Genomic DNA, 12308 nt, shown 5'->3' on the forward strand with positions numbered 1-12308 from the left:
CTTTTCCTATTTTATTATTTTCCTGCAGTGTGGCTGGCTGCTTATTGCCCTAGGCCTAAACCACCACCACCTTCTTCTCCCAGTCCACTTACCAAACAGTTCCCTCAAATCTTCTCATTACCAGGGTTTTCTCGTAATTTTCTTCATTTGACAGTGTTGTACCCTCTACATTGCTTCCATGACCTTGGAGAAAGGAGCAGCAATAATGTTAGTTCAGCATCTTCATATCATATATTTGTATGGTGGTTCCTAATCATTTTTACATTTTTTATTAAAAAACTACAAGCTTCTTGGACACGTAGAAAAAAGGGCTCTGGAAATGGCAAAGCACAATAAATATTAATTACATTATTATAAATAATATCAAGGTATGTCCATATGCCTACCATAGCCTAATTTTTAAGAGATATTCTTATATTTGTATGGAAAATAGCAGTAGAAAAATACTACAACCATATTTGACCAGAAACCACATAAAATATGACAAAATTCTGATTTTTGTTACAAGTATTTATTACCATTGCTACACTATTACATTTGGCACATCTATGGGTTTTTTTCAAATTTCCAAAATGCATCACTAATCTGTAACTTATTATTCCTTACAGCTCTGTAATTGAAAAGACTTTTCTATGGCAAGGTACAAAAAGGCATTCTAGGAAAAACATTCTAAATTACATTATTTACCTAAAAGACTACCTTTATATATTACTGGTCTATTGAAATTTTTCTTTTCAATCAAATTCCATTCATTTTTGCATAATGCATGCCAGTAACAGCTACCATGAAAAAATAACCATAAGCAAAAACTGTTTTGCTGTCTTTGTTTTTTGCTACCCCTCATTTTTCTTTCTACTTCTGTTTGTGAAGTTTGAATTCCACCTTCTTGATGCCCTCAAGTCCATAATTACTTCTTATGACAATTTTTTTCATGATGCCCACATTATAAATTACTCATCATTTTTAATAATACCTTAACTTCTTCAAATGCACCCTTGTAATCTTTCTACTTTTTCTTCTGTATTATTTTCCCCCCAGATTATTTCTATACATTTTGTAATCTTGCCTTGAGACTTCTAGCCTCTGATTTTTACCCGATAGTTGTCCCTAGAATGGCATTGCTATAGAGAATTAAAGAATCAAGTGATTCTGTATTTTCTACATTCCATTCCTACTTCATTCCTGCTGTCTCCCTTTGCTCTCTCAATTCCTTGCACCTAGAGTGCTCCCTTCTGACCCATCGAGTCTATTATTTGGCTACTTCCATCAAAACCTGGCTCCATATTAATTTCCTTCAGACAGCTTTCCTTTATTAAACCCACTTCAGTTTTTTCTGTTTCTTTGAAGCTCCCAGAATTCATGTATAAACTATATATAATATTATCATGTCCTTGAAAGTGCTTGTTTTTATAATTTTATTCAGTTATGTGGCTATATATTTTGCAATATTTTATTATTTATGTTATTATTACATCCTTACCATCTCTAATTTTTTCTGGTTAGCATGAATTATAAGCTGTTATTACATAATGTAAATGTGCAATCAGTTGTTGAACGTCGGTCTCTTCCATTTATAATGTCTTTAACTACAAGCTCTTCAGTCTAATTGTCTATTTTTGTATCCCCAGAGCCTAGAATAACATTCATAGTAAGTGTTCAATTAATACCATAATGTCTTTGAAATGCCATTCAGGATATCAGTAGGATATGCATCAGAATATCATAAATACTCACGAATTTTTTTAAAATACCATTTTTTCTCAAATCTCTCACACTCTCTATAGCAGTTGGGATGTATTTGACTCCAAGATGCAGAAAACCTCACAGTCTTAAACTAACACAGACTTAAACCAAAGGAGGCTAGCTGTTTACTTAATCAGTAAGTCCAAAGGTGGACATTTCCAGTATCGGCATGACAGTTCAATATTGTTTTCCGGGACCTGGATTCTTCTCATCCTTCTTAGCCACCCGAAGCTTGCTGGTTTGGAACTTCAGCCATAACGCATCATGGCCCAAAGACGGTGGCCACATTCTCTTACTGCAATGTGCAAAGCAGGAAGCAAGGGGAATGACACCAAAAAAATGGGGATATCTACTCATTCTAGTCAGAATCCTCAGAATCCCCCAGTCCCAGTGACTTCTTCCCATTCCAATGATGAGAACAGAGTCATATGCCTACTGCTGGACTAACTGGGCAGAGGGGAGAGGACTGCCATTAATGATCAATCCTGATTCATCCCATATTTTTTACCCAAACGAAAAGGAAACTGCTGGGGATGCAAGCAACACTGTGTTTACTTTTCTGTCACGTTAAACAAACCACACTGGAGCTCTATTTTCCTCTGAACATTCAAGCTTTTAAGATTCTTCAGGCTTTTTTCTATCTCCTGTATCTTAATCATTAAGCCTTTTCCTTCAGTAACATTTACTTTTTCAACCAGAAGTTTTCTTTCATTGACTTGTTTACATACTCACTTCATTCCTGAATTCTTTTTCTTTTCAAAAGTGCTGAGACATACTGCATTTTCAAAAAAGAAACAAGCTTATTTTGCCCCTTCCTTTCCACTGTTTACATATATTTCCATTTCTCAACTCTATCAGGAGCCTCAGAGGCCAAGAAAATGTCTTCTGCTCAAAATGTACTTGACTTGCCCTTCCCCTTAATGGTTACTCACACTTACGTAGGCCTTAATAGGAAGCAATAGGAATCAGGGTTTTATAGATAAGAAGCCCTGCTAATATTACAAACATCCTCTTCTAACTTGTTTATATTAAATTCTTTACAGACTTGCCTCTTGCTCTAGTCAGAAAGTCCCTGAACACAGTGTATTTCCCACTTCAACCCACCTTTTCCAACATCTTTCAGCGAAGCAAAGAAAGGAGCTGGGTTTCCATAGTAACACAAGTGTGACAGTTGAGGGTACCTGGGCATAGGCGAGATAACTCTCAGATTTAGTGGGGAGAGGAGAAATGAAGTTTTTCTTTTCTTTTTTTTTTTCTTCCAGTAATGCCTTTCTGAAGCTAAAGAGGCCCTAAAGTGTCAGTGCACAGTGTTTTCACTATCATACAGATTTACAGCTCTTGGAGAAAATTCAATTTCATTTTATCTCATTTTTATTTTGTCTTTCCCACAAACAAATGAATGGATACGTAAGTTTTTATTTCCAAAATCACTCTCAGAATAGATAGTTCATGCTGGCATAAAAATGAACATGATTAAGAAATCAGGAGACAGACACCCATCTCCCTACCAAATCTTCAAAATTCTCTACACATTCTGATATCCTTTCTTATGGCAGCTAATCCTTCAACCAGTATTTCACATACAGCCTCAAATTAGGTAAGTACCATCATATAAGACAGAATAGGAAAGAAAATATGCCCTGCTTATCATGTTTCTTTTGCTTATTAGTGGTTAAAATTCTACCCTTATGGTAACATTGAGAATGAATATCAAATGAATATGAATTCATCGAGAATGCATATCAAATATCAAGATGAGAAATATAAATGAGGTGCAACTACCCTAAGGGCTGCAGTCTGTATACTTCTCCTTATCAGGAAAAGTCAGCAGTAATGAAAGGTCAGAGAAAACAGCCTGAAAAATTTCAAAAAGCTCTCCTACTCTTTATTGTGTTAAGTGGAGTGACTAGGGAGCCCACTCACTATTTTTTTTTTTTTTTTGTGACAACTTCTATCAGATGCACTGTAGTCCAGAGCTTCTCAACTTCTGGGGACCTAGGAAGTGAAAAGTTGCTTAAGGTTACATTCTGGATTCACAATCCCAGTGCAAATTAAAAAAAAAAAAAAGCCACTGGACCTTTATTTGCTTGCAAAATAAATGATTTTTCAGCTCCATTGTAATGCACCATACTACACAGATTGTAATGATCTATACAGAGAAAGTTTGATGCTTCTCAAAAAGCCTAGGAATTTTACCACCATGATGCACAATTTGGATCTTAAAAGGACAATCTGTCTTTCTTCTAAAAAGAAGTGTGACTATTACAAAGCTAAAGTAACCTCAAATCAGCACAATTTCACACAAAATATAAGACTTATAAAAAGCCTGGTGAACACTGCTTCCATCTACAACATCTTCTTGAAATATCCCTGCCAAAAAAACTCAGATATAACGCATCCATGTGAGCTCCTTTAATTTTAATTCACTTTTCCACATTACTAGTTTAGAATGAGATATCAGATCCTCTATGGTTTCTATGATCTTAAAACATTCTTCCGATTCGTATTTTTTTGCAATCTGCCTTCACTGCTGATTCCAGAGGCTGATATTACCTCTCATACTTTGACAATATTTAATCAAGAAATGAAGACTGAGTTATATTTATTACACATTTTGACATGACACTTGCCCTCATTTAAAGCAAAAACTTGGTATGTGCTATACTATAGCAAGATAATGCAAATATAAGTTCTCCATTCTAATATAATGGACTAACAGAGCAATAGAACACTGCTGAATCTAAGTACACCTTTGTAGTAGTTTGATAATTGACAGAAAAGATGGTAAAGGAACACCTGGTTTTTCGAGGAACTCAGACCAAAATCCTCCTACATAATGACCTTGTGGGAAAGAGAAAGGGCGAAGAGGTATGCCATGATCAAACATCAGAACTGCAGAAATTTATTATTCCCAAGAAATGTGATTTAGTAACAGATGGGTGTAGACTTGTCTGAGAAGGACATAGTTTAAGTAAGGTAAATCCAATAACCAGTTATTACAAAATATAATCCAGGAATACTTGGAAATACAACTTCTAAATTTGACGTTGCGGGTATGGGAAAGTGTAACTGACATATAATGCTACAGAGACGGAACGGTAAGTTTAAAAGCTAAGTAGTTAAAAAAAAAATGTTTCAGGAGGCACGCACGGAAAACCCGTGCCAACTGCTGCAGTATGTCTCCTTAAGTACCGGAAAATTTCTCACCCTAAGGACAAAAGTCCCTGTTTTCTCGATTCATCCCACGATTCAGCCCACATCCCTCAGCACTATTTCCATGCCCATCATTTAGGCAGCATGCCAAGGAGACGACGTTAAACGCAGAATTCATCCCTCTCGCCTGCAAAACACCTTGCTCCTTGCCAGCTTAGGGCACAGCGACCGGCCCCTCACTCTCCGACCCCTCCCGGACCCCACCACTGGCTCTGTCTCCATACCGCCCGCCCTAGGTGGCAAGGGAATCGCGAGTCCTGGTTGGTTCACATCGAACCTCCGTCATTTGTCAGCTCACCTACGATTGGTTGGCGGAGCGTGCGCAGAAGCAAACCCCCAGCCTGGCCAGGCAAAGGGAGGTGAGTTGGTGATCCTGCGTCTAGAGTTTCCTCCATTGGCTGACGGGTGGGTGTCACGTGGCATGAAGTGGCTCTCTATTGGCCGAGAGTGGTACCACGGGGTACAGAAACGTGATCTGGTTGGTTGGAATGAATCCCAGCTTCCTACTAGGTGCCCGGGCTAGCTGTTGCTATGAGGTGGCCCTGGGCTTTCTCTTGCAGCTTGGAGCTCCGTTCTCCCGGTTTTCCAAGTGCCCGTAGCTGAGAGGGCGTGGGAAGAGCTCGACACCAGTCCGGAGCTGGAGCAGGGCGGGGCTGGGGTGGGCTGAGGCGTGGGCCGGTCTCGCCTTCGCCGCCTCGGGCTGTGGGCAGAAGGGGCTCTGTAACCTCTTCCTTAGTGTTCTGACGCTTAAAACAAAGCTTCAGTTCGTTGTGTTAATGTTCGTCCCCTCAAAACTTCTTGTTATGTTTATGCAAGATAAAAAGCAAAGCTCTCAGGAGTACTGAGACACTGGGTGGTGTCAAACAAAATCCCTCGCCAAGACCTCCTTTTGGACCTTGTCCGTTTCTTCTTGTCACTCTCCGCCTCACGTTAAAGCCAGCAGATTGCCCTGGCCCCGCTAACATCTTGCTTCCCCCAAATGCCCAGCGTGGGATTCTCGAGTTGACTAGGTTCCTGGCTCAGGCAAACAAACTGCGCATGCTCAGTACGCAGGCCCTGGGGTTCGACGGGGCGTGCGGAGCAGGATGCTGTTGGGTGGCAGAGGAGGTTGTTTATCTAAGCCCAAGCCGAGGCTTCCGCGCCGCGCAGTATCCCGGGAGCGCGCGCGGCCGGTCGCCTAGGCGACAGGGAGCAGGGGCGGGGCTGCGTCGCGGAGCCCCGCCTCGTGCTGCCCGGCCCCGCCCCCGCCAGCGCTGCGGCTCCCGCTCGGGCGCGCGCTCCGGCAGGGCCGCGGAGGGACGATGCGCGAGTACAAAGTGGTGGTGCTGGGCTCGGGCGGGGTCGGCAAATCCGCCCTGACCGTGCAGTTCGTGACCGGCACCTTCATCGAGAAATACGACCCCACCATCGAGGACTTCTACCGCAAAGAGATCGAGGTGGACTCGTCGCCGTCGGTGCTGGAGATCCTGGACACGGCGGGCACCGAGCAGTTCGCGTCCATGCGGGACCTGTACATCAAGAACGGCCAGGGCTTCATCCTCGTCTACAGCCTCGTCAACCAGCAGAGCTTCCAGGACATTAAGCCCATGCGGGACCAGATCATCCGAGTGAAGCGGTGAGAGGGCCGGGGGCGGGCAGGGGGCTTCGCGGTGCTGCCGGCAGCCGACGTCCCGGGGCCAGAACTCCCCGGTGCTCTGGGTGGCTGTGGGCAGGGGGAGCTGTCTAGGGAGATGGCTCTGGGGTCTCATGCTCTATAATAATTTTTTTTTTTTTTTGCCAGCATTACCACCATCATCATCTTGAATCTCAAATTTGAGTGCTTTGTTTCACAACTCAAATTTGGCATCCCGTGAACCCACACCACAGCTCTTTGTCTCTTGGATATTATTAGTAGCACTTGTGCAGAACCCCAAAGGAAACAAAGTTTAAAACTTGCAGTGGGTGAAAGGGTTGGGTAGGTTTGTGTTGGGAAGAGGGGAGCTGGGCAAGCATAGTGGAGACATTTTCAGATTGAACAACAAAAAATCTACCTTGGCAATATTTGACAGCAAAAATTGCTCACACGTATATGGTAAAAATGTCAGGTCCAGAGGAAAGAGACCTTTCTCCTCTCTTAAAAGATTGAGAGGTGCCAAGGCGTTTTACAAAAATGAACTGTGCATTTAAGACGAAACTTTAAAGACATTATTAAATTATTTGAAGACATCATAACAGTTCAGTGAGATTGAGTTTTTAGCATATAGGAGCACAGATATGCCATTTACATTAAAGAATGCGGCTTAACTTTTTTTTTAATCCAACTGCCTTACCCCCCCCCCAAAAAAAAAAGAAAGAAAGAAAGAAAGAAAGAAAGAAAGAAAAGGAAGGGAAAAAAGCGTTCCTGGAAACAAAACAGAAGTTTCTTCAAAGGTGTAATTCAAGTATTAGCTAATTTAAAGTTAATGCAAACCAGCTCTTTCCTGATACGAACTCTTTATTTTTTTTTACTGTGTGCATTTTGAAAAAAGGGCTGGTTGCTTAAGTGGTTTAAAATACTTGTTTCCTCTTCAATTAACTATATATTTTCCTATAATTTCAAGGATCAGAAATATCTTAGGTTAAAGTTTTAGCAAATTTTTCTAATTACTAGTTACATATTCTGTGTGATTCTTATTATTAGCTAATAATTGCTAATAATTTTGATTTAGTGTAATTTTTTTCTTGCCTAATTCTAGCTTTAGCCCTAAATTTGAAGACATTTACTGAAAGATAGTTGTAAGTGTACTGTAGACACAATCACGTTGAAAGTCAGAGTCACTCATTTTGAAAGAGCAAATATCGAATCATGTGTACTCAGTAGGTACTCAAAAATTCATTACAAGAGGTGGATTTTTAATGCAACATGAGATCAAATGATAGGCCCTGTCCCCATACCCCTTTACTCATTGCACATGCATTTTAATAGCTAAACTAATATTTTGTATATTATTTCTTGTTAAATTTCAAACTAGAATGAAGTGAATATTTTCATGGTCTCTGTTGCTGTTCTAAGATCTGTAAATCTGATAGCTTTTTACTTCTCCAGTCTCATTTTCTTAAAGTTAATTGCTGTAGATAACAAATGGGCAGTTTTGGTGCTAAATTTAATAAACGTATACTTAAGGGGCTACATTGAAGTGACTCAAATCCTTAATTAGTACACCACCCCCCAGACTACAAAAAAAAAAAAAATAATGCAGAACAGGGCAGTCTAATACATTGTCAAATGTCAATCTTAAGCCATATACATTCATCAGATAATAAAGTAAATACCCCAGCTGCCCAAACTTTACATTTAAATGTATACATATAATTTAAACATTGATAAAAGGGCAAACTTCTTGACAAAAGCCTAGGGGACAGAATATGATTTTGTAGTTTCTTGTGATTTAGTGGAGGTTACTAATAGTGGGCTAGTCTAAACTTGGTATGCTGGAACAATTTATTTGTTTGCATCACAACCTAGAGAGAAAAATAAGAGTAAAATTCTACTTGCCCAGGTGTCATTTTATTCACTAGTCTCAGTTCTTGATTAAAAAAACCCATGGATCTGCTGAAGTCAAGTTCATAAACTTTTTTCACTGGAATTCATCCATTGTATCCATAAGGACCTCTTGGGCCCGTCTGTGTCCTGACATTTTATATCTCACCCTAACTTTTATCATCTGAAAGAAAGGATCTGTGTATATTGTGTATATTACAAAGTGATAGATAATGCCTATATGATGCTAAAGTAGGCATTAAATGTGCTAGTGATTTCACTCCTCCCACTTAATGAGAATAAAACATGATTTTTCAAATAAGTGAATTTTCTACTCTTTTTGGTTATCAGTTCTTAAATTAACCAGCTGCTATAGGAAGTATTCAGTAATCATTCCTTCCCCTCTGCCCACTAGCTGCTTTACATATTACAGCAGTTGTTTGGGGATATTTAATATCACCATAATGCCAATGACAAAAGTGAAGTGCAGAGAGGTTTGGTATTTTACCCAAGACTAGTCACTGATAGAAGGATTTAAACCAAGATCTGTTACAATCCATGTACTCTTCTCCTATACCAGGCTGCCTTTGGACTTGTTATTTACTGGCAAATTCAATACCCAGCTTTTGGTCTAGGGAGGTATTGTTCAATACAAGTATAATGTGAGCCACAAATGCAATTTAAAAATTTCTAGGAGCTTTTTTTTTTAATTATAGCAGATAAAGTTAATAGTGCATTTTTTAATACACTATATAAAATATTGCCATTTTAACATGTAACCAATATTAAAAAATTGAGATATCTTACTTTTTATTCTAAATTTTCGAAATCTGTTATGTGATTTACACTCACAGCACATCTTAATTCAGACTAGCCATATTTCAAGTGCTCAGAAGACACGTGACTACAGGCTACCATATTGGACAGTATACATCTAAGATGTATATATTGTAGGGAAACAAACCTGTTTCCTTATCTGTGAAAGAGATGCACCTTTCAAATTCTTTATTGGGATTAAATGAGATAATTTATTTTAAGGTGTCCAACACAATACCTTGAACACAGAAATTGCTCCAAAATTCCAGCTGTTCTTTTATTAATAACCTTGTCACTCCACCTTGTTTAAATTTTATCCTTGATATAAATGTAATTTTAGAGGAAATAAATTTGTGACTGCCTTTTGAAATTCATTACCTGATGTAGACAAGATGAGGATAAAAAGCAACTGGGATTAAAACAACGCTTGGAAAAATTTTGCTTGTAGATTCTCAAAATATTTTCCCTCATTAAGGGCCTTATGGAAAAGGGGAGAAGACTGAAGCTTTAACTTCAAGTATAGCACCAATTCATGGCCACACAGTGAAATGGATCTTTTTTTTGAATTGTTCTTGTATGGAAGGTTGTGCTTTTAGAAAATCTAGAACAAGCCCATACTCCCTCCAGTGTTTACAGGTGCAGAGGCATTCATAGACGTACACTATCTCCTGTCTAAGCCAAGTGGACCAACTAAAAATGGCAGTATTTATAAATTCATATGCTTTCCTTTTCCAACTTGACTTCAAATGAAAACACACACTCAAGAAAGTGTGATAGGGATACAGAATATGTTTCAATGGAAATAAAACTAGAATTTTTTTCTGATTTCATACTTGCTTCTCCCATTCCTCCCAGAGTAAGCCATGGTCCTGACTTCAAGTATCTTAGAACGTGCTGTCCAAGGCCTTTTGTTCTTAGACTAAAGCCCAGAAATCTTCTACATGACCTTCCAAGGCGCATGCTCCTGCCTGTCTCTGCCTTTCCAGTCTCACCTTTTGCAATCTTCCTCGTCCCTTAGATTCCAGCACCTGCTTTCAGTTCCTTGAAAGTATCTGGGCTTTCCTTGGACATGTAGCAATCATTTACCTTTTGCAGTTAATTCCTACTCACTTTCATCTCTACTTAAAAGATTTCCTCCTCAGGGAAGCCTTCTTCCTCTTCCCAGACTGAGTTAACTCCTTTCTGTCTTCCCCCACTAGATTAATGCCATGCCTCACCTCTTCCCTGAACCATTCATACTTCAGACATCAGTGGCACCCTGTATTCCCTCTTCTTGTGGCACTCATTGACGTTGAACTATTTGTGTGATGATAGACGTGCAGTCGGTCTTTCTCATTAAACTCTAGTCCTGTGTGGCTAGCACAGCTCCTGGCACAGAGGAAACGCTCAAGAAAAAAGTGTTGAAAGAAAACCTAGTGTTTGGAAAGAAAACTTTTTATTGTCCTTTGGCCTCAGTTTCCCCAAACATTTTAATTTTATAGATGGGGGAGATGATTCTTCAAAAGTCTGTTTTGCACATGGAGGAGATGGTCTCCCTTCGGCTCTAACATTCTGTCATAGTACTTGTACCTAGTTGGGGTGACAAGGGAAGGGGTGAAGTTTAATAAGAATCTTAAAGCATCCGGAGCACAAAGCCTTCCAGATGGAGGAAGTGGCATGGGAAACTCATAGAGTGTGTTTGTTGGCTGTTAAATAGACCAGATTGGCTAAACTAGGAATTCATATGAAGAGTGAAAGGGGGGAGGTAAGGCTAAAAAATGTAAAGCTAAGTTACAGAAGTTTAAACACTTTGGGCTTGATCTTGTAGTAACGGACCGTGATCAAAATTGCTATAGAAATGGTAACATGGCAGTGATGTGATAGAAGGTTTAGTGGCAATAGACCAGAGTCGGGGAATAATCCTGCAAAATTATGATTGTCTATCTAGTTTGTACATGAAGTAGAAAGATTCTGAATTAGCATAGTGTCTGTAGGAACAGAAAGGAAAGAAGGGATGTGAATAATATTGTAAAGAATGAATTAAACTTAGTTGGAGAGGGAGGGGGGAGCGTCAAAAGTAACCTTGGATGCTTTGAACATGAGTGAAGGGAATATAGAGGAATAGCTGGGGGACATTATTTCTGCTTTGGAGATGGTAATCATCCACATAGAGGCACCTAAAAGTAATTAGAATATTTGAATAAAGCCTGAAAGATCACTTTACCTATGAATATAGGACTCAGGATCATCCCCGTAGTTCAATGTGGAGAGTAGATAAGATCTCCTGGGTAGAATATAGAGAGAAATGAATGGATATAGCCAGAAATAGAAATTGTAAATGAATATGGCCAAGGATAGAACTTGAGAGTTGTAAGCTATAGAGAGGAGGCTTCACACATTACTATAGGCTAGAAGGCGTGGGGCATTTTTAAGATGGGGAAAAAGAATGGGAAGAGGGGCGCCTGGGTGGCGCAGTCGTTAAGCGTCTGCCTTTGGCTCAGGGCGTGATCCCAGCGTTCTGGGATTGAGCCACATCAGGCTTCTCCGCTGGGAGCCTGCTTCTTCCTCTCCCACTCCCCCTACTTGTGTTCCCTCTCTTGCTGGCTGTCTCTGTCAAATAAATAAATAAAATCTTTAAAAAAAAAAAAAGAAAAAAAAAAAAGAATGGGAAGAGACAGCTGATTTGCACTACCCAAAGCAAAATTACTTTTTTTTTAACTTTTATTACTAATATTTCTGTATCATGTAAGTGATCACTTTTAAGTGACCAAACTGATCATTTGCACTTTTTCTCCTCACAATAAGTAGCCACAAAAACCTTCTCTAAAATAGAGGCAGGTGGCCAATTGCTACACATAGATCTTGACCCATGACAGATTGGTGCTGTGGATCCGAAACCAGGGAATACATCAAATGTTTGTCCCAAGTAAGTGAAATTTCTAGACTCTCCCACCACCCCTTCCTCCACAAACACCTCCTTCCCCAGTTTGATACCTCCGGTAACCAAAATTGTCATTGGAATCTGGGCCTCCAAGGTACAGAGAGCCTAGAAGGCATG

At 39.7% G+C, this 12308-nt stretch overlaps 1 protein-coding gene across 1 annotated transcript in view; it reads left to right on the top strand.

The window, feature by feature from the left end:
* The first annotated feature begins 6229 nt into the window (after positions 1 to 6229).
* RAP2A (RAP2A, member of RAS oncogene family) overlaps positions 6230 to 12308 on the top strand; it is a 33687-nt gene continuing 27608 nt past the window's right edge. Inside the window, exon 1 of the mRNA XM_034665393.1 lies at positions 6230 to 6571. Coding sequence (XP_034521284.1) covers positions 6258 to 6571 — 314 coding nt within the window. The 5' untranslated portion in view covers positions 6230 to 6257. The remainder of the gene's footprint in view (positions 6572 to 12308) is intronic.

Source organism: Ailuropoda melanoleuca, chromosome 7 (genome assembly GCF_002007445.2).
Source record: "Ailuropoda melanoleuca isolate Jingjing chromosome 7, ASM200744v2, whole genome shotgun sequence".
In the NCBI taxonomy this organism is placed as follows: domain Eukaryota; kingdom Metazoa; phylum Chordata; class Mammalia; order Carnivora; family Ursidae; genus Ailuropoda; species Ailuropoda melanoleuca.